Source organism: Hypomesus nipponensis, chromosome 15 (assembly GCF_054491055.1).
Source record: "Hypomesus nipponensis isolate SF chromosome 15, ASM5449105v1, whole genome shotgun sequence".
NCBI classification, from domain to species: Eukaryota; Metazoa; Chordata; class Actinopteri; order Osmeriformes; family Osmeridae; genus Hypomesus; species Hypomesus nipponensis.
The window spans coordinates 5,284,567-5,310,857 of NC_140375.1; the positions used below are offsets into that span (position 1 = coordinate 5,284,567).

The window sequence follows — 26,291 nt, forward strand, 5'->3', positions numbered from 1 at the left end:
AAAATATAGACCAGATTATTCTAATAGTCTGGCCTACTTCCACAACCTTTACATTTTCAATTAAGTTTCAAACAATATTCAAAAAAATTGCTAATATCTGAAAATTTCATTAAATTCACGCTCATTTTTTAAAACTTTTTAAAACTTTGGTATCAGAAAATCTCAAATATACACCAGATCATTCTAATAGAGTCTGGCATACTTCCACAACCTTTATATTTTCAATAAAGTTTCAAACGAAATGATAAGACATTTCTAATCTCTGAAAATAGCATGAAATCCTCAATAACCCTATTATCCTTTTCAGAATTGTACTGAAAAATCTCAAATATACACCAGCTTATTGTAATAAAGTCTGGCCTACTTTCAAAACTTTACATTTTCAACACATTTTTCAAACAAAATTCAAATAAATTGTTAATCTCTGAAAATAGCAAATCCACTTTAACAACCTTTTCAAACCCTTAGCCTACTGATAAGATACAGCCTCCTACTTCCAAAGAGATTCAGTTTCCTATTTGTTACACCATAATTCACCATTGGCTACGAGGTTGATTTTCCGTTTGAATATTTTGTTATGGCCACAAATACACCTTCCAACATCTCAAATATCTTTTAGCCTATCGCTAATTTCACGTTCAATTATAGGCCTATTACATACAAGTCGGAGTACATAGGCTAGATCTAGATCTATAGCCGCTAGAGAGTGACAAATACAAACTGTATTAAAAAAGACAAAAATACTATTTTACCAGGGTCGTCAAGAAAGCTTGGAGTGAGATTCCCCCCCCCCCCCCAACAAGCTTTCACGTGTCCCTGCCCCCCCCCCCCCCCCATCGTGTAATTTGGGGGAATAATAGAAGACATTGGGCCTATTTGTAAAAATCAACATCAAATTTTATTATTTTCATAGTCATAGTTGTCATTATAAGCATTTTCATGCTGAGATACAGAGTTGGAAAAAAGGAGCCGTCAGAAAATACTTACAGAGCATGCATTGATTTTTTACCATGACAACAGAACTCAATCCAACAGTCTTCCCCCCAAATTCTTTATCATCATAAATAAAACATGACAACATGAGGGGTGAACACAGACAATGCTCTTGACTTTGTTACCTGTTTTGGGGGACATACAGACTCAAACACACTTATAAAACAGGAAGATAAAAATAAATATTTTAAGACAAACAAGTTGTTAAAACGTGTTTCAACTAATTTAACTGACCAAAGTTAGTTATTATTCAAGGATTAAGATTAACAGCATTTTCAGACTGACCATACAACACAAAGTTCAAAATCAAATGGCATATTATCCTCGAATAGCCTAATATTCAAGGGGATTTTTCTATTTACTTGTACAGAAGATGACGAAGTGGTACAACAGCGACATCTACCGGCAGATCATAGTCAGAACACCTAGTCATGTTCAACATAGGCTCCGCTATTGAGAAATACACACCACGTGCATAAACACAATCTACCATTATTTTGGTCCATTTCAGTGTCGGACAAATGAACTTGAGTCTCGTGAATTGGGATTTTTTTTGCCAAACCTTGGGTTAGTAAATAGCCTATGCACAATGTTACACCATGTTATATTCATTTAGTTATATGTTTTAAAGATAAAGAAAATACGCTGTTTGACAACTTGAGTGTTACTCAGGAACCAAGCAAGACCTTTAGTAGGCCTAATGGCGTGGATAATTAATCTAAGTAGCCACCAATGCTTGCAACAGTAAATAAACTGGAAGGCATGATTTGACACTATTTCACCAGGGTATCTAGAAAACAATAAACAAAACTAAAAGTTTTGTTTTCCCACACATGGGCTAGTCTAGAGCCATGTAAAGAGCCCAAGCCCAGAGCCATGTCTAAGCCAACCTGTGTGTAAGTAAGTAAGACATTTTGTTGGTTTGGTTACCAAATGAAACATCATTATGAAAGTGACTTCTGGCCCAGCGTTAAGCCTCTAAAATGAACTGCGGCCTCTTCCGCGTGGATGACTGTGGCCCAATAATACATTTTATCCAAAATCCAGTTTAATCTAGAATAATGGTGATGCCCTTGTATCATTGTTGAGCAACATCTTTCACAGGCTGTTTAAAGATGACAGAACCCATAATCCTTTAGTGAATGTCGTGCACAAGTGCCCATCTGCGGTCAGAGTAGGCTATGTGGCGGTTAGCTTGAAACTACACAGTGCGAGTCACCCTGACAACCAGGGTGTTCTTGCTGTTCAACACAGAATGTCACCCACGACAACAGTGTACAGAGAGAGAGAGAGAGAAAGAGAGAAAGAGAGAAAGAGAGAGAGAGAGAGAGAGAGTAGAAGATTCCTACTCACTAGTGTTTTTCTCCTTCCTAGTGTGCTTACATGGTGCATTAGAGTACACAAAGACATCAACCATATCCACATAGCAAGGTACACTGGTTAAATATTGCTGTTTTTAAATGCACACTCATAGATTGAAACATTTAAGCACACAAGAGATTTAGATGGTCCAATTTTTTTTCTTCGTCTTCTTATGTTCACATTCACAGAATTTAACCAAAGTCTTATATAGAGAGATGGAGGAGAGAGGGGAAGGAGAGAGAGGAAGAGAGGGAGGTGGGATCTAATGAGATTGCTCCTGCTTCTAGCAGGATACCCCAGGAGTTAGACTGGGATTGATATCATCATTGGCAAAACAAAGTCATTTACTATGAACCATGACATGGAAGGGAGGCCTGCGGTCCAAAGCTGACATTGGGATTCAAACGCATTCAAATCAGGACCAACGCAGTTCTGCTAGCATGAATGCAGGGTCAGGTCTGTGCTGTCTGATGTGGAGGAGACGACAGCTCTAGATATCTGCCTGTATGGACAGTCTGTTCAACTCATTTTCCATTGCATTGTTACACTGTATTTTGGGGTTGTTAGCGATTTTGGTTAACATGTTGCAGATCTACATAACATCAGGGTTTTATGTGGTGCATCTGCTCAAGCCCAGCCACATCATGTATATCAGGACAATGATTCTATTATTAATAAACAATCAAATATATGAATTCTATAAAATAAATTGCTTCCATTCAAAGCAATGTGCAGTAAAAGGGGGGCATTTGAACCTGCAACATTCGCACATTTTGATCTGCAGTCAAGTGCTCTAACCACTGAGCTATACTCCCCCTCTGTCACAATTAACCCTGGTTCATTAAACATATTAATGGTGATCAGTAAGGATCTGTTTTGATACGTTTCAAAGAGACCAAGAACCCTGAGGTAACACATAACAATTACACACGCAGGTAACTGCTGTATGGATATATTCTATTTAACTGTGAATAAGTCTAAAACGGAAGACAAGGCTAAGCACATTTAGACAGTGACATGGTAAACCCTGTTGTTGCTTTTCACTGAGATTAGAACATGCAATACAGGATGTTATTGGCATGTTTTTCTTTTCTTTAGGAATGAATCAGAACCCTGTCTTTGATCAAGCCTAAGGTTCTTCCGAAACAAGTACACAAAACCTAACTTGTAGTGCCTATACTGTACATTTTAAAATAAACATAATCTCACAAAAGGTTTTAATCTGAGATTGGGCAAGGTTCTTGGTCTCCAGGGAAACAATGTTAATACTATGCAGCAGCAGAAATAAATAAAGTAGCAGCAAAGTGTGATTAAGCTACTTACACTTTTCTCTGTATCTCTACTAAACAATTGTAATGACAAAACAGTTTTAATCTACCAAACACAGCGAGCATCTTGAGACCTGATGTCCTCTGACTCAGGTAAACTACTTACCATATCTTAGTGGGGAACTCAGAAGGGGCTTAACTAACATCCTGTCTTTTACATCATTTCTTTTGCAGGGCTCGAGTCCCAGATTTGAGAGTAACAATTATAATCACCAAGGTTACAGAAATGGAATGCGGTTCCAGGGCATTAGTTACATTCAAGGCACTAGGTTTTGCTATAGGACTGCGGTCAAAGAGCAGGGATTAGTGGAGGGGGGGCGTGGGGGCAAGAGTGTAGGTTCACTATTGTAATTCTGTCAACAGCAACAGTCTGGTTAGATCAGACTGAGAGAAAGATACGGAACTGAAAGATGGACAGAAAGAGGAGGAGTGAGGCTGGTCTGGTGGCAGCGGAGGAGGAGGAGGGGGAGTGGGGAGGAGAGGGAGGGGGGGCACGGTTAGGACTGCATCTCAGCACGGAGCATCCAGGGAAACCAGCAGCAGAACAGCAACCTGGAGAGGAGGGAGGGGGGGGATGGGGCGAGGCGGAGTGGGAGGACAGAAGATAGGAGGAAGCATTAGACAATACTTAGAGAGTGTGCATTGAAAGGCCAGAGCAGGCTGTCTACAGTTCTGCGACAGGGTGAACCCAGAGGAGCAGGAGGCAGTACCTGGATATTGAACTCTCAGATGTGATGTCCTTGGGAGACCTCACCGCGTTGAAGTTCCGCTTGGGCTGCGACACTGCGGTAAACAAACAAGTAGACAAAGTTAAGCAGGAGGTCAAAGGTCAGTCTGGAAAATGTCTGATTCTTATCGATCCGGCAACGACTCGTTAAAGGAAAGCTGTTTAAGGTAGCTCTCCGGCACATAGCCATCTGGCGATGTAATCAGCCCACATCGGCTTCATTATGCATGAAAACTGCAAATCTGTCACCCCCACTCCTTGATAGGAAAATAATATTTAACTGCTGCATCTTCAGTTATGAGCCGTCTCACTCACATTTCAAAACAAACCTAGGCCCCTGGCTGTAAAAACAAACATGTTCCAGTATGTGTGTGTGATGATGAAGATTGGGACGAGGAAGAGGACTGGTACTTACAGGTGACCTGGTGGACCTTCTTAACCATGGACGCGTCTCCTTCCTTGGGTCCTCCGATTCTGAACAGAACACCAGTCAATTTCACAACCAGTACCTCAGTCAAAACGACCTTAGTCTTTAGTACGCAATTAAAGGAAATGTGACATCCACTTTTTAAGATATACATTTTTAGGCATTTTTCATGCTTTATTGGTCAGTTTGGAAGTTAAGTGTGACAGGAAAGGTAGGGAGAGAGAGAGAGACAGAGAGAAAGAGAGACAGAGAAAGAGAGAGAGGCCTCAGCCTTCATGGTAGCATATCAGATAATAAGTGTGCACCTATGAAGCCCTCTCTGACACTGCTTGTAAAAAGGACTCTACAGTCTAAATAACCTGGGATTTGATTTGAATTGAACTGAATCAATGTGATGAGTGATCTGCATGAGGGAGCGGGGTGTACCTCTGGACGCGGGACGGGGGGGCGAAGACACCGTACTTGGGCAGGCAGCTGAAGTAGCGCACCCCAAACACGGAGCCGTCATGTTTCCCTGTAGGGTGCTCCAACTCCACCCCGAACCAGTAACCTGGACACACACACACGGACAGGTACACACACATGCGGGCAGACATGCACACAAGCACACACACACACAAATATGAAAATATGAATTAAAAAATGCTCAGCCTACACAGCAGTTTGCAGAGCCCAGAACGCCAGATGTTTAAAAACAGGTAAACAAACAGGTAAACAATCAAACCTGGAGCGAAGTCGGTCTTGCCGTAGAAACGCACGGTGCCTTGTTTCTGTCCCGCCACCAGCACCTGATCCCCCACATCCACCTGCAGCTCTGGGTCCACACTGGCCACTGATGCTGACTTTTTCTTCAGGGCTGCAAAGTATGTCAAAACAAACAACCTTATGTAGCATGGAATCCTGAACCACAACCCCAGAAACACATGGACATGTACTATCACCTCCTGTAGGTCTTGAACCTTATTGAAATACAATCTCATATCTGCCTGAGCTACTAAGCAGCAGGTGTTTGGGCAGTATATGGGCCACAGTTATCAAGACAGCTAAGCTAAGCCAATCAGCTAAGATAGTAAAAATAAAAAGCACTAAAGAAAGTTTAAATATACAACAATATGATTCAGGATATTATTTAAATACAGGATATGATCCACAGATGTGCTCGTTGAACATCCGTTGCTGGACGCTAAGAGACGGCTCTCCTCCTACCTTTCTCTCTCCCCTTCTCCTTCTTCTCCTTCTTGTTCTTCCCGGTGACGCGGGAGAAGTCCATGCGGGGCGTCCGGGGGGTGGAGGTGACGGAGGAGGGGGTCTGGTCCTGGGCCTTGGATATCTTAGACACGGGGGCAAAGATGCCTGGAGAGGGGGAAGCAGAGTTAGGAGGGATGAGGCGAGGGCTGGCTAGCATGGGAGCTGGCCTCCAACACTGACCACATCAGAGCAGATCTCCTCGGAGAGTAGCATTATGGCCCTATCTACTAACATCTCATGTAGTCAATGAGAACTTAATACATGTTCATTATAGTGATCGTTTTCTACACAATTGGAGGTGTAATTTATATTCACATAGAACTTCAGATACACATATACAGACAACTTAGATAAGATAAAATAAATCAATGATAAAAAAAGGACTAAATAAATAGATCAGGGGTGCGTTTCCCGAAAGCGTCGTAAGCCTAAGTCGATCGTAGAATCCATCGTAGGACGAATCTTAGTTTTACGGGCCGATCCCAAAGACATCGTAGCTATAGTGTCTGTTGAAAATTTGTAGCTCATTAAAGCGCATAGATTACCCTACTCCTTACGAGCATGTTTGGGAAACGCACGTAAGAAATATCAATGGTTTAGTTTTTTGCTCGATCGTTGCCACGATCCATCGTAATCGGGAAACGCACCCCAGGTTTGTTTGTACTTTGTAAGTCTACTTTTAAGTACAAAGTTCCTTTCGTACCCAGTTTGGGGGGGCAGATAAAGTAGCGTACTCCGCCCACGCTGCCGTCGTTCTTGCCCTCCGGCTCGTCCAGCTCCACGCCCACCCACTGGCCGCTGGCGAACTCTGTTGTCCCACAGAAACGCAGGGTGCCGGTCTGACGGGGGCACAACCGGGCAGTCAGAGGGGCGAGGGTGTGTGGTGTGTGTGTGGTGTGTACGTGTGTTTGTCTATGTGTGTGGTGTGATCTGATGTGATCTAAGTGTGGGTATATATATATATATATATATATATATATATATATATATATATATATATATACACTATGTGTTTGTATATATGTGTGGGAATGTCATCTTACTAACGAGATACAGCATCACCCAACCACCTCTATCTGTTCCACCAAGTTTGAGTTTTCTGTCAACTCATTATTAATATCTGACTTCACGGTGGTATTTCATCCTCATACAACGTCGACCAGGATAGAGAATCGTTACTTTACAGGTCCACTCAGTCCAGTAAACACAGTAGGAGACCCCACTGACAGACCAGTCTAGCATGAACGGAGTTAGACACAGACTCAACGATAAACTAGAAAATAAATGGACACATCCAGGTGTAGATCTGTAAGTATCCAGACAGATGTAAGTCTATAGGTGTTTTATTAGATGTTAGATGGACATACAGGTGTAGATCTGTAAGTATCCAGACAGATGTAAGTCTATAGGTGTTTTATTAAATGTTAGACAGACATCCAGGTGTAGATCTGTAAGTATCCAGACAGATGTAAGTCTATAGGTGTTTTATTAGATGTTAGATGGACATACAGGTGTAGATCTGTAAGTATCCAGACAGATGTAAGTCTATAGGTGTTTTATTAGATGTTAGATGGACATACAGGTGTAGATCTGTAAATATCCAGACAGGTGCAGGACTACCCACCTGTTTTTCAGGGGGAGGTGATGAGTTGTCATCACTGCAGTGTTGTGGCAGCTACATGTGTGACACAAGTGGAAACACACGATGCACTGTGTCAGTCCAGCGTCACCTCCACACAGACCACCAGACCCTGCACCCCACCCCAGCCTCCTCTCCCTCCACCTCTGTCACTCTCCTCTCCGTCACACTCCTCTCCCTCAGTCTCTCCATCTCTCCCTCCATCTCTCTGTGCTGTCCCTCTCCCTCCATCTCTCCATCTTGCTCTCCATTCCTCTTCATCCGTCTCTTCGTCCCCTCCCTCGCCCTCCATCACCGCCCCACCCCCTCTGTCCCCCCAAACCCTCCATCCCGTACCTTCATGTCGTCCAGCAAGATTCGGTCCCCCAGCTTCAGCCCCAGGGAGGACAGCATGAGGTTCCCAGGGATGTTGTCGTAGTTGGTCAGGGTGGCCCGCGGCAGGTTGCAGCTCAGAGGCACAGAGTCCAGCAGCAGCTGCTTCAGCTCCTTGGCCACCATGGCCGCCTCGGCCTTGTCCAGGCTCATGTCCATGGGGTCTGGCACCACCTCGGCAGGGCCCTGGCCTTTGTCGTTCTGGAGGTGGGGCGGGAAGGGAGTGGAGGGAGGGAAGGAGGGAGGGAGGGAGGGAGGGAGGGAGGGAGGGAGGGAGGGAGGGAGGGAGGGAGGGAGGGAGGGAGGGAGGGAGGGAGGGAGGGAGGGAGGGAGGGAGGGAGGGAGGGAGGGAGGGAGGGAGGGAGGGAGGGAGGGAGGGAGGGAGGGAGGGAGGGAGGGAGAAGGGAAGGAAAGAGATGTCAAAAAAGTGGAGAGAAAGGAGAACATTTAAGTTTTCAGACACGTTTCAGACATCCACGGCCATTTTGTCTCCTTCCCTGAGGAGCATGAGTCACTCTGACAGCGGGGTAAGAGAAACATAGACGGCCATTTTGGCTCTTACCCTGACAGTGGGGTTGGCTCCATGCTCCAGCAGACACTTGACGGAGCCCAGACACAGGTTAGAGGCAGCAATGTGCAGAGCTGTGCCATGGTGGAAATCACTGCATGTCGAGTTCAGCACTGTGGAGAGCATACGTTCACACACACACACACGCACGTGCGCAAACACACACCCACATTTAATGTACAGCACATCAGGCAAAAACCAATACTCAGAAGTCCTCTCAAGTCTCCCAGGCCTTCATAAAGCCAGACTTCACACACACACACCCAGTGAACAGCACAGCTGTACATGTCCATCCAAGCCCCAGACCTGCTAGATCCTGCCTCTCTACTGAGTACCACCAGACCCCCACCAAAACCCTCCACCCCAGGTCCTGGGCTGTACCAGGAGCACTCAGACCAAGTGGTGGTCTGGTCCAGTCCAGTCTGGCTGCTGGATAAAGGAGGGTTAATGGGTGGAAGCCGACCAATCAATGAGCAGCTTGGTGAGGAGGTGTGTGGGTCGATGGAGGGCTTAATGAAATGGACCTGGGTCAATGCTGGAGGGGCTGGAGGCAGGGCCTGTCATTTAGCAGACACTCTTATCCAGAGGGACTTAAGCGGGTAACTGGTGTGTGTGTGTGTGTGTGTGTGTGTGTGTGTGTGTGTGAGTGTCTCTACGGAGGAGTGTGGGGGTCTAAGGTCAATGACAGGAGCTGGAGCTGAGTTGGCTCAGTGTCTTGACTTGTGTGTATGGGTGAGCGCATGTGTGTGCAAGTGTGTGTGTGAGAGAGAGAGCGTCCCCCCTGTGTGTGTGTGTGTGTGTGTGTGTGTGTGAGAGAGAGACACCTCTGGGTTTGGAGGCCTTGAGCAGGACCCTGATGAGCTCTGGGACGTCAAAGTAGGCGGCGTAGTGGAGGGCGTTCATGTTGGTCCAGCGACTCCTCAGACTCACGTCAGCTCCCTGAGAGATCAGCTGAGAGGACAGGCGCAGGGCTGCTGCCGGGTCACCTGCACACACACACATACACACACACACATATATATAAACACATATACACACACACATATATATAAACACATATATACACACACATACACACAAATACACACACATATATTCATTTGTTAATGTGTTTTATTGAGTTGTTGTTTCGTCTTAAAATATTTACTTCACCTGCTTATTCAGGCATTCACTCACGTACACTCAATCACTCGCTCACGCATACACTTACTACTTCTACACGTTGCGTTATTTTTGTTTTAAACTCACAAGGGAAGCACCAACAGCTAGAAGGAGGGGCAGGAGGAGGAGAGAGAGCCAGAAGGAGAGGTATAGAAAGAGAGAGTGAGCAGGAGAGGGGGGTTAGGCAGAGGAAGAGAGAGGTGGGTGAGAGTGAGAGGTCCGTACCAACTCCATGGGCCCCAGCCTTGCAGCTGTAGTGGAGCAACGTCATGTCTGTCAGTCCGTCACGGTCGTTGACATGGCAACCACGTTTCAGGATCTGTAAGAGGAAACCAGGAGAGGTCAGAGAGAGGAGAAGGGGGAGGAGGGGAGGGGGTGAGAAAGAGAGGAGAGGAGGGGAGAGATGAGAAGAAGGAGAGGAGAGGAAAAGAAGACAGGAGAGAGGAGAGAAAGACAAAGTGAATATCAAATCCTTTCACAGCTGCAGGGATGTCAGAGGAACTTGCGTACGGGGGGATTTGAACCGGCAACCCCCTGAGCTGCAGTCAAAGGCTCTACCACGGAGTACCTCCAGCGCCTAGGACACACAGCCTGCCGGTCCTCCCCTTCCTATCTGACCTTTCACAGCTGCGTGTCTGTGACAGGAGCTTCCCCCGCCTTGTGAACGCGAGCAGGCATTCACAGGTCAGGCATTCACAGCTCAGCCCCAATCAGCAGGATGTGTCTCCAGCACAGCTGCTGGGCCGAGGCCCAGCTCGCCTGGCTGTGATGATGATGAGGATCAATCAGGAGGGGGAGGGGCAGGTTTTCTGCTGAGTCATAAGACTGAAGCAGAGCACTGCAAAAACGGTACATCGAGCTGAGTGAGACCATCTTGTTTTTTGTTTTTTTTGTCAGACTTGTTTCTAGTATAAATGGCTTCAGTTAAGTAAACGATACATCATTTGAAGAAATCTTATTAAGTGGAATGTTCTTACCAATCTGGTAGCCGACTGTATTTGTATAAGCATAAGCCAGCTCCTAACTAATATTTTCCCACTGATATTTTGTGTCGAAGTCCTCTGCATGATTGAGTCATCACCAGAGACCAGAGCCGTGCCTTCAAAAGACGGGTGGGAATTGCAATCACGTTGAAGCTAGTCTTCTAAAAATTGCTGCTAGATACAAGTGCCACCTTTTTCGAACAAGACTCCAAGGTCATAAAAAGTCATGTTATCCATCCAGTCAGTACACTTAGAGTCTGCTATCCTATCCTGTGGTGTCCCCAAGGACGGAGCAGGAGTAGAACGCCACTGAGTAAAGTAGAGACATGACAGTGAGGAGAGGAAGGGAGGAAGATACACCAGGACTACTGTCAGCGGATAGACAGTTCATTATCGACCACTGTCAATCAACAGAGAAGGAGAACTTTCATCTACACTTGTCTCTAGCCAGACCCACCACACACACACACACACACACACACACACACAGTTCTGAAATCCTCCCTGCTCACATATAGGCAGGTACAGGTGTGTGTGTCTTCTCTTCACAGACAGGTTATCTCCTGGGACAGAGAGATGACTGTGAACGTCTATCAGTGAACATAAGTCTTCCAGAAAGATCTCCTTAGCTGTCATGCTACCACGAGGCTGTCCTGAATCCCAGACTGGCTCTGCAGTCTGTCTTCTACAGACACTGTGACTTGGCCCAGAGGCTGAGGCTGTGTATAGTTGTGGCCCTGCCAGAATGGTGTGTGTGTGTGTGTGTAGACTCAGTGATTTACTGTCCATCTGAGTGCATAGTGTGTCTGGATAATGGAGAGGCCTTATTATCTCAGCCATCTATTACACACACACACACACACACGCAGAGACACGCACACACAGACACACACTCTCATTGTGTGTTTCCCACTCTCCAGGGCTGGTTTATGTGTTGGTATTGATCCCATAGTCACTGAGAGTGCCTGGAGTCCTCTGCCACTCTATTGTGTGTGTGTGTGGGGGGGGGGGGGGAGTGAGAGAGAGACAAAGATAAATATATGTATATATAGCAAACATCGAGAGTGACAAAGAGAAAAATACAATTCTCTGCGTATTTGTGAGATACACAGAGAGAGGAGAGAGGGAAAGAGAGAAGGGTAGGGAGAGAGAGATTACCATCCTCCCCTTCCTCAACAACAACACAACTCTGGGCTATGGAAACTGTTTACATACCTCCCTCCTCCTCTCGCCCTCTTCTCTTTTCAGGGATTTGAGAGACAGAGATCCCGGCGCACAAAAGCACTTCCAACGCTCACATTATAGCTATTCCATAAGCTTCACCTCATCATCAACAACATGATGTAAACACCATGACCAGAACAAAGGAGACCCACCTCACCCACCCAGGCTGACGGAGCAGAGGCAGCTTCGGGACTGAAGGAGTATATCCCTACACTAGGAGAGATTGCATGTCGGTCCCTGAAAATCAGATCTGTCTGAGAAGATGCTGGAACATCTGATTCCTTGTGAGACTCCTCCTAATATTTGACACGTCTCAAACAATCTTGAAAATGGCTGTTTAGGAGCTTCTGTCGCTGTGAAAAAATGCTCAATATTTTTGTTGCTTTTTTTAACAGCTAGAATTCATCTCTGCTGTTGAAATCATGTCGGCTCTTCTACAGTTTTGGACTCCAGAGCTTCCCGGCTTGTGCCAGACCTCAATGTGCTCCAGTCAGTGCTGCTGCAGAGGGGAGAGAAAGAGCTTGTTGTGATGAGTGTGCTGTGGCTTCCCTTTGTTCTCTGTGCTCGGCTCGCCAGCCTGGCCTGGCTGTAACTGGGTCAGCGTAACAAGACGTCTCTAATCCCGTAAAGAACCACGGAAAGAGAGAGAGACAGGGTGAGAGACAGAGAAAAGGAAAGGGCAACAACTGCTGACACATACAGCACAATAACAATGCCTCCAGACTCCCCCTCTCCACCTCCCCTTCTACATTTCCCTCCTCTCTTACCCACTCTCCACACTCTCCAACCCCCTCCCTCCTCTACCACACATATCGCTCCTCTCCTATCCTCTCCTCCTACTCTTGTCCTTTCTCCCAGCCTCCTTCTTGGATCAGGAAACTATATCTCCCTGGCTGGCCGAGCAAGCAATACCACAGCAGGAAAATCAGGCTGGCGAGCTGAGCACAGATCAATGGATCTAGCTGTCTGTCCAACTCCGGTTCACTGCCCCTCCTCTTGGCTTTCTGTTATCGTATGTTTCAGCCTGCACGGTACCGGACATCCATGATAGAAACATGGACAGACTAGCGATGAACAGACACAGAGAGGTCTAGGCCCGGCATGGAGGGGAAAGGAGGAAGGGAGGACGGGGGTTAGAGTCCCTGTCGGACACCCACCTCGTTGCCGATGAGGTCGATCTTGTGCTGCACCTGGGGAACCCACTGGCGGATGACGGCAAACAGCTCCGGGATGGTGGTCTGAGGGTCTAGCAGGATCTCCAAGCAGGCCGGGTCGTTCGGGTCGAAGAACGTGAAGGCTGATGGGGGGGAAGAGGAGGACGGGAGGAGGGAGGGAGGATGGGAAATAGAGGGTGTGAGGGTGTGAGGGTGGAGCGAGGAGGTCGGAGGGATGAAGGAGAGGGGGAGGAAGGAAGGAAAGACGAGGGAGGAAGGGAGGAGCAGGAGCAGAAGACAAGCGTAGAGAAAGAGACGTAGAGGTTAGGAGGAGGGGAATGAGGAGGGCAGAGAACGACACCAGATTAATGATTTCTTCTTCTTCGTCGTCATCATCTTCTTCATCATCATTGTCATCCTCTGCCTCTCTTGTTGTTTCTTGCGGTGTCCGTACAGCCCGCATGTTACCGGTGAGCACCAAACTGCAGTGCGCTGCTAAATATGATTTGTGATTTTACAGAGTGGCTATTCAAGTGAGTGTTTTCATGCACCACTATATTGCATGCTAAGCAGAGCAGGCTAGCACAGAATATAAAAGAAGCTAGTCATTTTCCTCAGTCTCAAACCTCTTGGTCATGATGGCCTGTAGAACCAGTCTGTATTCATTAGAACAGACTTGAACATGTCTTATTCCACAGGCTCTTCACAGTAATGAGAACCCATATCTATCACCAATAGCTATCACCAATTTGGCATATTCTCTGAATTCACAAGGCGGGAGAGATAATTTTGTCTAGTAAACCCCAAACTGATCAATAAGACCAATATTATGACCAGAACCAGGACCAGTACTGAGATCAGAACCAGGACCCACCGTAGTCCTTGGGGAGCGGAGCCTGGGCAGAGGGGTGCACCATGGGTCTCTTGCGAGGCTCGTGGACGGGGCTCTGGTACTCAGAGACAGGCTGGGCCTCCTCCTCCACCTCCCCAGTCTCTTCTTTTGTCATGCTGATAGGGAACTCTGGGCCTGGGGAGGAAGAGAGGGAGGAGGGAAGAGAGGAGGAAAGAGGGTGAGTGAGAAGGAGAAAAGGATGATCTGTACACAGTACATAGTCAATGCAACATTAAAACACAGTCCTTCATCATGCAGGTTCAATCCCAGGTCAGTCCAATATTTATTGTCAGTTTGGAGGACAGAGAGTTCATCAGCACGGAATTTCTTATTAGATGGAATGAAAATCTGAATGCAGCCAACTTTCCTTGATCGGACAGTTGGAACTACAGAGGGTCATTCCCTTTGAGGCTCATTGGTTCCCATGGCAGCGTTTCTCTGGCTTGCTTCCAGCCAGCAGGTGCCATCCCTCTCACCATCCCTTCCTCCTTTCATCCCAATCCAGTTCTCCTTCTCTCCCTTCATTCTTTTCTCCATACTTCCATCCCTTCTTCCCTTAGGGCCCTGGGCCAGGCTCTATGTTCAACTCTGGGGCCTGTGTGTGTGTGGTGTGTGTGTGTGTGGTGTGTGTGTGTGTGTGTGTGTGTGAGAGAGAAAGAGAGAGAGAGAGAGAGAGAGAGAGAGAGAGAGAGAGAGAGAGAGAGAGAGAGAGAGAGAGAGAGAGAGAGAGAGAATAGTAGAGTATAATGGGTAATGGGTCATGGAAGACTTATTGACGTGTCCTCATGGTGAATAGAATCAAATAACTAAACTGCAGTTCAATGGAAAAACACTGGGGCAAAGGTTCACACACTGTCGTAAGAAACAACCAGGTTTCTCAGAAAGACAAAAGCTCACTACATTACAGATTTATGAGCAGGAACTGTTCTATAACATCTTAGATCTTTCTCTCCTTGCGCTGAACTATTACAAAAACAAGGGTGTCTCCATAGAGAAGCTGTGCTTTTGAAGTTTACCATCTCCCTGTTATTATTGTAAAATTATATATATGTTATTGATTAATCCCACTTGACTGATACATTTGGAAGCGTGCTGTTGTCATTTCTGTCATTTTGAGAGAAAAAGAGAGGGGGAGTGTGTGAGTGCGTGGGGGCAGTGAGTGAGTCACAGATTGCTCTAGGGCCTGTGTGTGTGTGTGTGTGTGTGTGTGTGTGCACGTGTGTGTGCATGTGTGTACGTGTGTGCTTGCTGCCGCAGCTGAACCAGCTGAACCAGAGTCAGGAGACAATGCTAATTGATGCCCACCTCTCAGTGCTCGGCAAGCTAATTCTAACTGCTAACGTCCATCATCAGTTCAGAGCTACATTAGCGCAGGCGCTCGCTCTCGTCCATCCACCCTGAGTATCCTCCTGCATGTATCAGATATTTGACAGCACTAATGTCAGAGGTGCTGATCACACTAAAGCTTTTGGGCCTCTATGGAGAGGACATCATGTCAGAATATCAATACTGAGACATCATGAACGTAAGCACCATCTGGTTCATAGCTGCCCTACAAGCCAGTGCTCAAGGCCAGCTTAGTTCTACGTACAGTAGATACACAAAGGTTGAGTATGTGTGTATGTGTGGCAGGGGCGTTTGAGTGTGTGTGTGTGTCTGTGTGTGTGTGGGGGGGGGGGGGGGTTGACAGTCTGCATAGCTTCTTATCCCATACCATAAACCAGATGTGTAGTCTGACTGCCAACACCAGTTAATAGGATGAAATGTTGGCATATACACAAGCTCTGGTCAGTAAGCTTCATGTATACATAAACTCTGCATATCATTCAGTCAACTACAGCACTATAGGGTTCATCCAAAAGACATACAATCTTCTTTAAGGGTTTAGGTTGGTTATAGCTCCTGCTCTGTGACATTGAAAGTAAAAAGGTCATGACTAATTAAATTTGACGGGATTTGAACCCATCCATTCACCAGACTGTTCTAGATTTGTATCAGCAGCTGGAGAGAGAGGGTTAACTAAACCCAGTCAGACACAACTAAACCCAGTCAGACACAGATCCTGTGCTGATACTAACACAGCCATACTGTACTGTGATTCTAACACAGCCACTGTACTGTCGGAGATAACCAGGCAGACAGGGTTAAAGCTTTAAGTACACAGACTATACTGACCGCCTGTTTCTCTGCATTGCATCATATTGAGGGCAGCCCATTTTAACTAACCAAGCGTGCTGACCAGGGCACATATCTTAGACCAAATGATTTGAAGTTAACTATCAGTGCAAAGAAAGAGAAGGGGATGTGATTGGGATTATTGATTGTGTGTCTTTTCAGTTACTGTTATCATTGTCCCTCCATGGTATTGTGGAGTACATCCATGGTTGGCATTTGAATATCTATGAGTAGCATGAGAATGGTCATGTGAATATCTAGGCAATGTCAATGTGTTCTTTTTTGATGTATCTGCATTTTAGTATTGCTTATTTTACATTCCTCTGCTAAGTTTCCTTGGGTGTGTGAAAGGTATTGATTCAGAGTCTATCTTTCATCTGTCTTTATGCATATGGAACCATCTGGTTCTCACCACAATCAATATTGTCTACAGGAGGTTAAATGTTCCTACTACATAAAGTAGATGATACAGCCTGTAACCTATTAGCCTTGTCGTTTATTTATGGCATATCATTTGATTTTAAGGAACTTAAAAACTGTTTGGTCAAACCACAAGTGGCGCAAGCATTTACGTGCAGATTTGAGATAAGAAAAAAACAAGGTTTCTAATTAACTCAGTCATGTGCAACGGTGTTACGCAACTGTACTCATAAGACTATGATAGAACACGGAGAGATGCTGAGATAACTGTCGACGCAGGTCCCAGAGATCACATAGGTCATGTTAAGTAATAAAACCCCATGCACAATTCGTTTCTCATCGCTATGGCCATCAATTTAAAATGTCGAAGGTGCATATTTTGGTGATGAAGACGGTGAATGTTGATAATATTTCTGCTCAATATGATCTTAAATTGGACACCTCGATTCTCCACTATTTCTCATGCCGTTCAAAATGATAATGTACCATGCTACTTCCTGTCAATACTGAATGTAGGCCTATGCCAAGTCATTCTAAAATTATCAAAACAAACTATTATGTGTGTGTTCCACTACAGCCGGTTAAAATTATGTCAAGGATTCAGTCTAGTGCTGGAGAGAAAAGCAGAGCGCGAGAGGGACTCCTCCATTTTATAAACACAATACCACAAGAGGGTCGTTGACGTTTCAGTGTCGTGAAAAACACTTTCGTGCAAAACGTGAAGGATAATGAATGATAGGCTATTCATTCATATTGATTCCGGCTATTAGCAGTGTAAGAGAAATGTATGTATTTTTACTCCTGCGAATGTGCGTAGTGGAGGGCGTGTGGCATGTAGGCTACTCTACTCGGAGGTGGGGGAGAAAAACGCCCCGTTAACAAACAATAAGAAAAATGCTTCGAAATAAATCCACGCGTATTAAATTGCATCCACATTGATCATAAAATAGGTGCATTTTCTTTAGTATCTGTCATGTTGTGTAACCTACAATGGCCGAGAGAATAAACAAATTCATCCAAGGGGATTCAATGGAACAGCGTCTCATGGCTTCTCCATCTTTCTGAGTTCAGCATGCAACCCGAGGAACGCCGTAATGAAAAACTAAAACATATAACATCTGCCCCACTGAATTAGCGTATGAACACGTCACATTATTAATCAAACATAATCACTGTCTCACCTGAAAACAAGCCTCGGTTTGATTATCTCGAGCTTCTCTCGGCAGATTTGTTGCGGTCTCGCTATGGAGAACAGAGATGGTGCTGAAGATGCTGCTGCGATGAGAGGGAAGGCTCGAAATCTCTCTGCCTGCGTCACGGATGTGAGTCACGCGCATTCATGGACCACTACAAGCCTCTCCTCCACAAACAGCCTACAAACAAGCACACGCTACACACAGTTCAAAGATTGTTATGCAAATGTGTAGGCCTAACTTTTTTTACAGTATTCCTCTATGTGGATTTCAACTTTGGTTTTCACAGTCTGGACATTTATAAAGCAAAGATGCATCATGGGTCTTTAGCCAGGCTCGTGGACGGGGCTCTGGTACTCAGAGACAGGCTGGGCCTCCACCTCCCCGCCGGTCTCTTTTGTCATGCTGATAGGGAACTCTGGGTCTGGGGAGGAAGAGAGGGAGGAAGGAAGAGAGGAGGAAAGAGGGTGGGTGAGAAGGAGAAAAGGATGATCTGTACACAGTACATAGTCAATGCAACATTAAAACACAGTGCTTCGTCATGCAGGTTCAATCCCAGGTCAGTCCAATATTTATCGTCAGTTTGGAGGACAGTTCGTCAGCACGGAATTTCTTAGACGGAATGAGAATAGGAATGCATTCAACTTTCTGCGATCGGTCAGTCTTCTAAATATTACAGTCTGGCCATTTGTAAAGTAATATAATGATTCTGGTGATGTATGTGAACATTATGTATAGCAAGTTTCACCCTATACACCAGTCTTCTGCACTGAGAACACAGGGGGAACAGATTGCCCTGGAGGCCTGATGAAAGTGGTAATATATACAGGGTCCCCCTGTATATTACAGTCTGTTCATTTATAAAGCAATACAGTGATGCTGATGTATGTTACTGTGGGCATTATGTATAACAAGTTTCAGCTATGCATCAGTCTTTTACATCGAGAACACAGGTGGAATAGATTTCCCTGGAGGCCCAACCGAGTCTCATAGTTCTGCGTACATGACACGGGTTTACAATTCTATTTTGCATGCCATATCCAAATCCCAGTTTTACGTGCAGTTTATACGCAAATTCCTCCAATTCATTTTTATCAACAGAAAAACGTTTTTTCTTTAACGATCACACGTCATCACCCGGACTCGGATTTTACGGAGATTCACGATCTCGAATCTTCCAAATGTTTTCTTTTTGGGGGGGGACATTTTCACCTCAAACACCTTCAAATGATAAACATCAATTATTATTTGCCACCAACACCAAGCAGCATTCTTGTAAATAAAAATAAGAAAAAAGTTCTGCGTGTAAAAAAGGTCTATTACTGTAAGACCTTTTTTTAAAGAACATTCTTTAATTTTCGTTAGTCAAGTTTGGCCCTTAAAGCTCCCGGTTTCAGACTCACGAATGTTTATTTTGATGGAAGTCAGCGAGTTTTGAAGCATTGCAAGTTCAGACATCCCAAGTTGCAGAAACTCATTTCCGGGAGGGGGGCATACAAGGGTGGGCAGAATATACAATGAGAAGACACAATGTCCAGTGGGGGGACAGACCAGTTGGTCTGATGAAGTATGAAACTAATCTAACTCACTCTCAACACCTGTCCACACTCCTCGCTGATGTCACCCGCATCTATGGACAAGCGCTACAAGATTACAAAAAAGTTAAAGTTTACAGATTAGAAAATAATTCTTAGTATGAAAACACAGTCAACCCCAAATAATTTTGATTCGTACTCCAGGATTCCCCATAGTCACGTGAAATAGCCTAGTTTATTCTCACCCAGAGTTTAGATAAAACACTGCTGGTGCGTTGAGAAACCACAACGAACGAACCAACGCAGAGAACGCAGTTTTGGTTAACCAGTGCGCATTCCTCTACTGAAGATGGATTTGCTACAGATGATCCAGTCGAACTTTGTATCAGTCGTTTTGGCAATTGTTGTTCTTTGTATCCTCCAGTTGAAGAACCGTGGAAAACACATTTCTGGACGTTTACCGCCGGGTCCACCTCCGGTGCCTCTGTTAGGAAACTTGCTACAGATGGACATGAAAGCTCCCTACAAATTCTACGTTGAGGTTGGTCAGAAGCATTAAGCTTACACATATTTAATAATTTTGCAATAACCTGACAAACGTAATTTCTATATTATAATTAGTGACATCAAGACGTTAGTAGATTGTTGACTTGTTCATCTGGAGCAAAGATTCATAAATTATCTGATATAACCACCCAATATTGTTATGGGTTATGGAACGTTATATCAGGTAACACCATGATGGCATTAACAAAAGAGTAAGTAGGCCTAATGATAAAGCAATGCGCGTCATTATCACAATAGTAACTCATCATTATCACAATGCCTAACGTCACGTCGCCTTGCCGGGTGAGAACGACGGAGCCAGGTTTACATTTAGTCATTTAGCAGACGCTCTTATCTAGAGCGACATACAGTAAGTACAGGTTACTCCGTTATTCAAGCATCTGCTCCATTTATAAATAGTACATTCAATTAGTTTTACAAGTTACGTTTATTTGATCCGACATTCGTCTTCAGAATGTCCTAACTGTCAATCAAAGTCCTCGTTACAGCCACTAAGTAAACATTAACTAGTCCAACTACACAAGTCAACTTTCATGAAAAATAATAAGCCAGAGTTTTAACAGAACTGCTGAGTTGTGAAGAAAAAAATCGAGAGCCAATGGCCCTCTCCACTGTTTACCTAACAGTGAATACATAACCAATCTAAATAAAAGCAATCCAGAAAACGTTAGCCAGCTCACCCATGCCATGAATTGCCAAGTGTTCTCTCAGACAAATACAAATAACAGTGCTCTGCTGCAGTCAAACGCCTGTAGCCTACCATGCTTTGTTTGCCCGCTCTATTCAGGGCCATCAGAAGGAAAGAGACCACGTCAATACACATTGTAACACATCAATACACACTGTGTCTCTAACATTGCAGTGACCAGGACAATGAATCTAAATTGTATGCCGTCAGGTCAGGTCTCAGGCGATTACAACTGTGGATTGAGTCTGATTCAAGTCAAGTTAGTGTCCCAATCTCTGCCTCATCCTCATCAGAGCTGTTGTGACGTTGCCAGTCCCTTTCCTCTTCAATTTCCCCATCCTCTTCTTCCAGCAGCCCATGACTTGGTTTGAGTAATGAACACATTTGATAATACATTTGAAATGCAACTTTAAGTCTGTTCCTGCCCAGGCCAGATCATGTTCTCTGCAGCTCTTTTGGATAGTTTTTGCACAACTGAGTTTGTGTTCACAAGGTGTCAGAAAATTCAAAGATGTAACTCTTTATTCTGTATCAAATGATACTGTGTTCAACATTACATGTGTGCAGAGAGGAACTACCTCTAAGTTAACACTCGCTTAGTTAACTTACGGACTCTTATCTTATTACCCTGGGGGAAGGGTGAGCATTTGTTATTGACTCTGTGTGACTAAGACTAGAAGATGTTGGGGGTTTGTTTGTGTAAAGGAGACACTGTTCGACAGAGCTGAGTGGAGACACAAGGTCTGGTGACCATTGGCTTGTCACCTGTGAGGAGGAGCTTTTACGACACCAGGGCCGGAGATTCTGCTATTGTGTTTCAACCAGGGTTGATGTCGAAACAAGCACACACATACACACACGCACAAGATCTATGCAAGGGAGTTAGCCAATGAGAGGAGATATAGGTCAACTGCATGTCTGTATGATGTCTGTGTATGAACCAATGACTGTTGAAAGTGGTGTTGTTTAAATGGTTAGCATGGAGACAGGCTAGCAGACAAACTTTGTACCACCATGACGATTTGTGTCCTTGCAGCATGCCGCAAGTAATTAACTTCCATGACTTCACAGAATATGTGCATTACTTGATAAACAGAATGTTCTAACACAAGGTCACCATCAGGCCTTTGTTGCATCTCTGGAGATCTTCTAACAACCGTTTGATTTCCTGGGCTTCCTGCTTGATTTAATACTTTGAAGTTTTGCGGCCAGTAGCCTACATTTTTAAGCCTTTGCTCTGCCCATCAAAGTTCTCTCAGATCAAACCAAATTATTGTTTCCTGTAAAGGACATTGTCCCATTTGACCTAATATCCCAACTTTCCTGACTTCACCCGACTGTTTTGCCTCCTAAGCCAACAACAACAAAAGGGCATATTAGTGGGAGTGCATCAGTAAAATGAGAGAACACGCTTCAACAGATAGTGTAGTCATTATGCCTATAAGACCTTTACACATGACCTTTTCTTGCTCTCTACCCCCCATGTTTCTCTCACTCCTACCCATTTCATAACATACTCATTTGTCTTCTTTCCCCTATCCCCCCCCCTCCCCTCATACCGTACCCCCACTCTTCATCTCTCCTCACCCCATCCCCTGGTCAGATGTCCAAGCAGTATGGCTCTGTGTTCACCGTGTGGCTGGGTCCAACTCCTGTGGTGGTGATCTCTGGCTACCAGGCCCTGAAGGAGGCCTTGGTCAACCAGGGGGATGAGTTCAGCGGCCGGGCCACCTACCCCCTCATCATGAGGATCACCAAAGGATTCGGTAGGAGGGAAGCCTCCCAGGTTACACTGCTGCCATGAACCCAGGGCAAAGGGGTCAACTTGACTAATCCTGACTCCACTCCCCCAACTTAGTGCCTTTGCTGGCTGTTGATTAGATCAGTCGTAAATACTTTAAGACAATCTGAGTGTCCCTTCTACAGAGTAAACCATACCACAGAGCTTCAGTTTCTTACATTCGACTGTCCATAACAAAGGAACTTACTTTTTACCGCTTAAAGAAACATAGATATTGTAACTATGTCAAAAAATGCCATTACAGTCTTTTTTGGGGGTTTGGAAATCACCCTACGATTAGTTTTGTCAGCGTTTAGGACAAGCATCCGATGACACGGAGTATGTTGAACAGTACAAAAAATGGTTTGCAAGTTTTCCAAAGGCCTTTTCCAAATGTTTTATGAATACTGTGTGTTGCTCAATAGTTTGTAAAAACGGACACATTCTCCGACCTGATCCTCACTCTGGCCTGTCATTACCCTCCTTGTCCTGCAGGAGTGCTGGTGGCCAGTGGGCACCGTTGGAAGGTAATGCGGCGGTTCACCCTGTCCACGCTGAAGAACTTTGGGATGGGTCGCAGGAGCATTGAGGAGAGGGTACAGGAGGAGGCCATGTGTCTGGTTCAGTCCTTCAGCCTGTTAGGAGGTACAGAGTTTCACCCCCAGATAAGAGTCCATTATAACTGAGTAAGGAATCTAATTGCTAATTGACAGATACTCCTGATATGCTTTATTTCCTCTCCATTATCTCAGCTTGCGTGTGATAAAAATCAGCAATTTTTTATTTGGAAGAAAGTAATGAAGAAACCAAACCCTTCTTTTGCATCTCTCAGAGTTGACCAAGATAAACCCCAAAAACCACCTGTGCTACTCTGTGGCCAATGTGATCTGCTCGATAGTCTTTGGCCACAGATATGAACACGATGACCCCAACTTCACCCTGATCTACAAGGCTATGGACGATTACTTCAATATTCTCAACAGACGTATTGGAGTGGTAGGGAAAATGACCTGCGATACATTTTGGTCAGATTAAGGTCCTTAAATTCGAGACCTTTTACAAAGACGATCCCTCAATATGTTAGTATTTACTGATACATAGATACATAGCACTGCATAACAAAAATAAGGTGTCAGTCACCATCATGAATTAAACAAAAACACCCTTCCCTTTCCCCATATCTCCCCCTCCCCCCTCCCCCCTCCCCCCTCCCCCCTCCCCCCTCCCCCCTCCCCCCTCCCCCCTCCCCCCTCCCCCCTCCCCCCTCCCCCTCCCCCCTCCTGTGTCTGTGTTATTGTACAGTTATATAACACGTTCCCTAAGATCATGGGCTGTATCCCGGGGTCACACCAGGACATGTTCCGCACTCTGGACCAGGCCAGGCAGTATCTACGAGGGGAGGCTGACAAACGGCTCAAAACCATGGACCCCTCAGACCCCCAGGACTTCATAGAGGCTTTCCTGGCTGAGATACTGAAGGTACAGAGATGGAGATATTCCACTGGATGATAGAGGCTCTTTCAGCCCACCGTAATGCCATCAAGTGTTGTTAGGAGGTTGCAGCTTAATGAATGTCACATCTTCATACAGACATTTGGCCCATGTTACGTGATGCTCAGTCAACTCGGTGCTGTTTGAAAACATGGTGTGATTGCATCAGCTCACCACCAGATGTCCTTGTATGCCTATTGATGGATGAGGACTGAGTTACAGTAATCTCCTGTTCTCTCCAACTGTAGAATAAAGCCTTTCCAGATTCAGAGTTCCACTATGAGAACTTGCTGTCGAACACGTGGAACCTGTTTTCAGCAGGGACTGAGACCACCAGCTCTACACTGAGCCAGGGTTTCCTGATGATGATAAAGTTCCCTCACATCCAAGGTAACCTAGCAGAACATGCCTTTCCTGGTTAGTCTGGATCAACTGCAAGGTCATGTTTTCCTCTGCTGTCCACTTCTCTACCCTCCTCTCTGTCTTCCTCTCTCAGAGAGGGTTCAGAAGGAGATAGATGAGGTGGTGGGTTCGAGTCGCATACCTCGGATGGATGACAGGTCTAAGATGCCCTACACGGACGCAGTCATCCATGAAGTCCAGAGGTTTATGGACCTGGCCCCAACTTCTGTTCCTCACAAAGTCATGAGGGACACAGAGTTTCACAACTATCTCATACCTGAGGTAAAACATGCAACTCTCTGTGAAATGTCCCTTAAAACATGCGTATCTACTAAACACCTCTACTCTTTTGTCAACTAAGTGATGTCATGAAAGGCGGTTGAGATAGTGTCCTGTGATTGGTCCAGGGCACCATGGTCCTTCCTCTGCTGTCCTCGGCCCTTTCAGACCCAGAACTGTTCAAGAACCCCCAAGAATTTGACCCTGAGAACTTCCTGGATGAAGACGGAAGCTTCAAGAATAACGATGCATTCCTTGCTTTTGGGATGGGTAAAGTTTAGAAATTTACACATACATTTACTCTTGTTATTGAACACCTTACATAAAAATATGTGTACCTCTGCCTTTGCTAGGTCACTGAGTGTGTTGACCTTTGACCCCTGTAGGGAAGCGCGTGTGTCCAGGAGAAGGTCTGGCCAGGGTGGAGCTCTTCCTCTTCTTCACCTCTCTGCTGCAGCGCTTCACGTTTGTGGGCACTGTGCCCTCTGAGGAGATCGACATCACATCCAAATGCTCCAGCTTTGGACGCCAGCCGCCCATCTACGAGTGTTTTATCAAACCCAGGAGAGAGGAGTGACACACACATATATGAACACACACATACACATCCTGGGTTGGTGGAGGTTGTGTCCCATGGCTCATGGTGTTTTCTCATAAAGCCCTGATGAGATGGCTGAATGCTGTGTAGGCTTATCATTGCAGCTGTTGTTGTGTCTAGCTATATCAGGTACAAAAATAAAATGACTACTGACAGGATACTCTTTTTGTTTCAGTAATATACTGTTCACGCTGTTTTACTCCTGCATTTCATGTTTTTACATAAATACGTAGAGTAACAGTAATATGATCTCCAGTAGATTGAGATGCATATATGCAAAAGCTCTCTCTCTTTTTCTTTAGTCGATCTTCACCATTTCTCTTTAACTCACTCTCACACACAAACACCCACATATCACCATGTAACATGTCTTCCAGGTGACTAACCATTTAGATAACAGGACAGGCATTGGTTAATGTCTACAAGAGGTATTGGCCTGTGACTCGTGATGTGAAAATAATTTATAATCAAATTCAAACTCTAAATAGAACATTGGATGTGTGTCTTTATGTTCTCCAATACCAATATGCAACACATAATTAGGATGTTTATTCATTAGTTGTTCATTGCACACAATCTTCACTACAGTTGGCACATTACAGGAAATATCATTTTTCATTTTGTCCAAAAGTCAAAACAGAGGTAGAAAAAAACTACATTGAAAAAGTGTCGGCCAGAGTAGATGGAGGATGTCAGGTGTGATGATGTGATCAGTTAGCATCTGCAGTCATCCAGACCCAAACTCAGTACCAGACCCAGAACCAGGCCCAGAATGAGACTTGGACCCAGACCCGGGCTCAGGCCCAGACCCAGGTTCAAATCCAGGCTCAAACAGCAGCCACTCCCATCGGTAGTTCTCCAACCGTTTCATTCAGTCGCTCTACCGCCCCCAGGGCTGCCAACCCTAACACATTGGCCGTGAGACACACGCATTTCAACCAGTTCACACACTCTCACGCCAGACCTTGTATTTCTCATTCTGAGAAGGCAACGCCAACAAAGTATTCCTATTAACGTTGTAAACAGTAATGGTCTAGGTGCAGACACATGGAGTGAAGCAACATAGACACGCAAACACCCGTGAA

General features: G+C 45.2%; 2 protein-coding genes across 5 annotated transcripts; one reads left to right on the forward strand and one right to left on the reverse strand.

Annotated features, from left to right (window-relative positions):
- Positions 1 to 909: 909 nt before the first annotated feature.
- clip3 (CAP-GLY domain containing linker protein 3) lies at positions 910 to 17,989 on the reverse strand. Of its 2 annotated transcripts, XM_084673720.1 has the most exons (15): positions 17,855 to 17,989; positions 14,061 to 14,213; positions 13,190 to 13,329; positions 10,051 to 10,144; positions 9,489 to 9,650; positions 8,659 to 8,777; positions 8,061 to 8,297; positions 7,710 to 7,760; positions 6,789 to 6,924; positions 6,044 to 6,190; positions 5,562 to 5,693; positions 5,264 to 5,387; positions 4,826 to 4,884; positions 4,394 to 4,466; positions 910 to 4,235 (listed from the first exon to the last, which is right to left on the reverse strand). In XM_084673720.1, the coding sequence occupies exons 2-15, from the start codon at positions 14,191 to 14,193 to the stop codon at positions 4,181 to 4,183; spliced, it is 1,662 nt and encodes a 553-aa protein (XP_084529846.1). In that variant the 5' UTR covers positions 14,194 to 14,213; positions 17,855 to 17,989; the 3' UTR covers positions 910 to 4,180. The 2 variants fall into 2 exon arrangements, with proteins under 2 accessions (XP_084529846.1, XP_084529847.1); XM_084673721.1 differs by lacking the exon at positions 7,710 to 7,760.
- Positions 17,335 to 25,364, forward strand: LOC146257146 (cytochrome P450 2M1-like). Of its 3 annotated transcripts, XM_084673723.1 has the most exons (10): positions 17,335 to 17,447; positions 17,900 to 17,995; positions 22,260 to 22,422; positions 22,932 to 23,081; positions 23,269 to 23,432; positions 23,739 to 23,915; positions 24,176 to 24,317; positions 24,424 to 24,611; positions 24,737 to 24,878; positions 24,995 to 25,364. In XM_084673723.1, the coding sequence occupies exons 1-10, from the start codon at positions 17,406 to 17,408 to the stop codon at positions 25,183 to 25,185; spliced, it is 1,455 nt and encodes a 484-aa protein (XP_084529849.1). In that variant the 5' UTR covers positions 17,335 to 17,405; the 3' UTR covers positions 25,186 to 25,364. The 3 variants fall into 3 exon arrangements, with proteins under 3 accessions (XP_084529849.1, XP_084529850.1, XP_084529848.1); XM_084673724.1 differs by lacking the exon at positions 17,335 to 17,447 and having other exon boundaries at positions 17,882 to 17,995; XM_084673722.1 differs by lacking the exons at positions 17,335 to 17,447; positions 17,900 to 17,995 and adding an exon at positions 19,614 to 19,942.
- Positions 25,365 to 26,291: the final 927 nt, after the last annotated feature.

Excerpts from the sequence above, each read along its gene's own strand:
- clip3 (XM_084673720.1), bottom strand. The coding sequence starts at position 14,193 with ATGACAAAAGAAGAGACTGGGGAGGTGGAGGAGGAGGCCCAGCCTGTC. Across the intron at positions 10,145-13,189 it reads TCGACCTCATCGGCAACGAG|ATCCTGAAACGTGGTTGCCA; the intron begins GTGGGTGTCCGA and ends TTCCTCTTACAG. Across the intron at positions 9,651-10,050 it reads GGCTGGGGCCCATGGAGTTG|GTGACCCGGCAGCAGCCCTG; the intron begins GTACGGACCTCT and ends GTGTGTGTGCAG.
- LOC146257146 (XM_084673722.1), top strand. The coding sequence starts at position 19,751 with ATGGATTTGCTACAGATGATCCAGTCGAACTTTGTATCAGTCGTTTTG. Across the intron at positions 19,943-22,259 it reads CCTACAAATTCTACGTTGAG|ATGTCCAAGCAGTATGGCTC; the intron begins GTTGGTCAGAAG and ends TCCCCTGGTCAG. Across the intron at positions 24,318-24,423 it reads AAAGTTCCCTCACATCCAAG|AGAGGGTTCAGAAGGAGATA; the intron begins GTAACCTAGCAG and ends TTCCTCTCTCAG.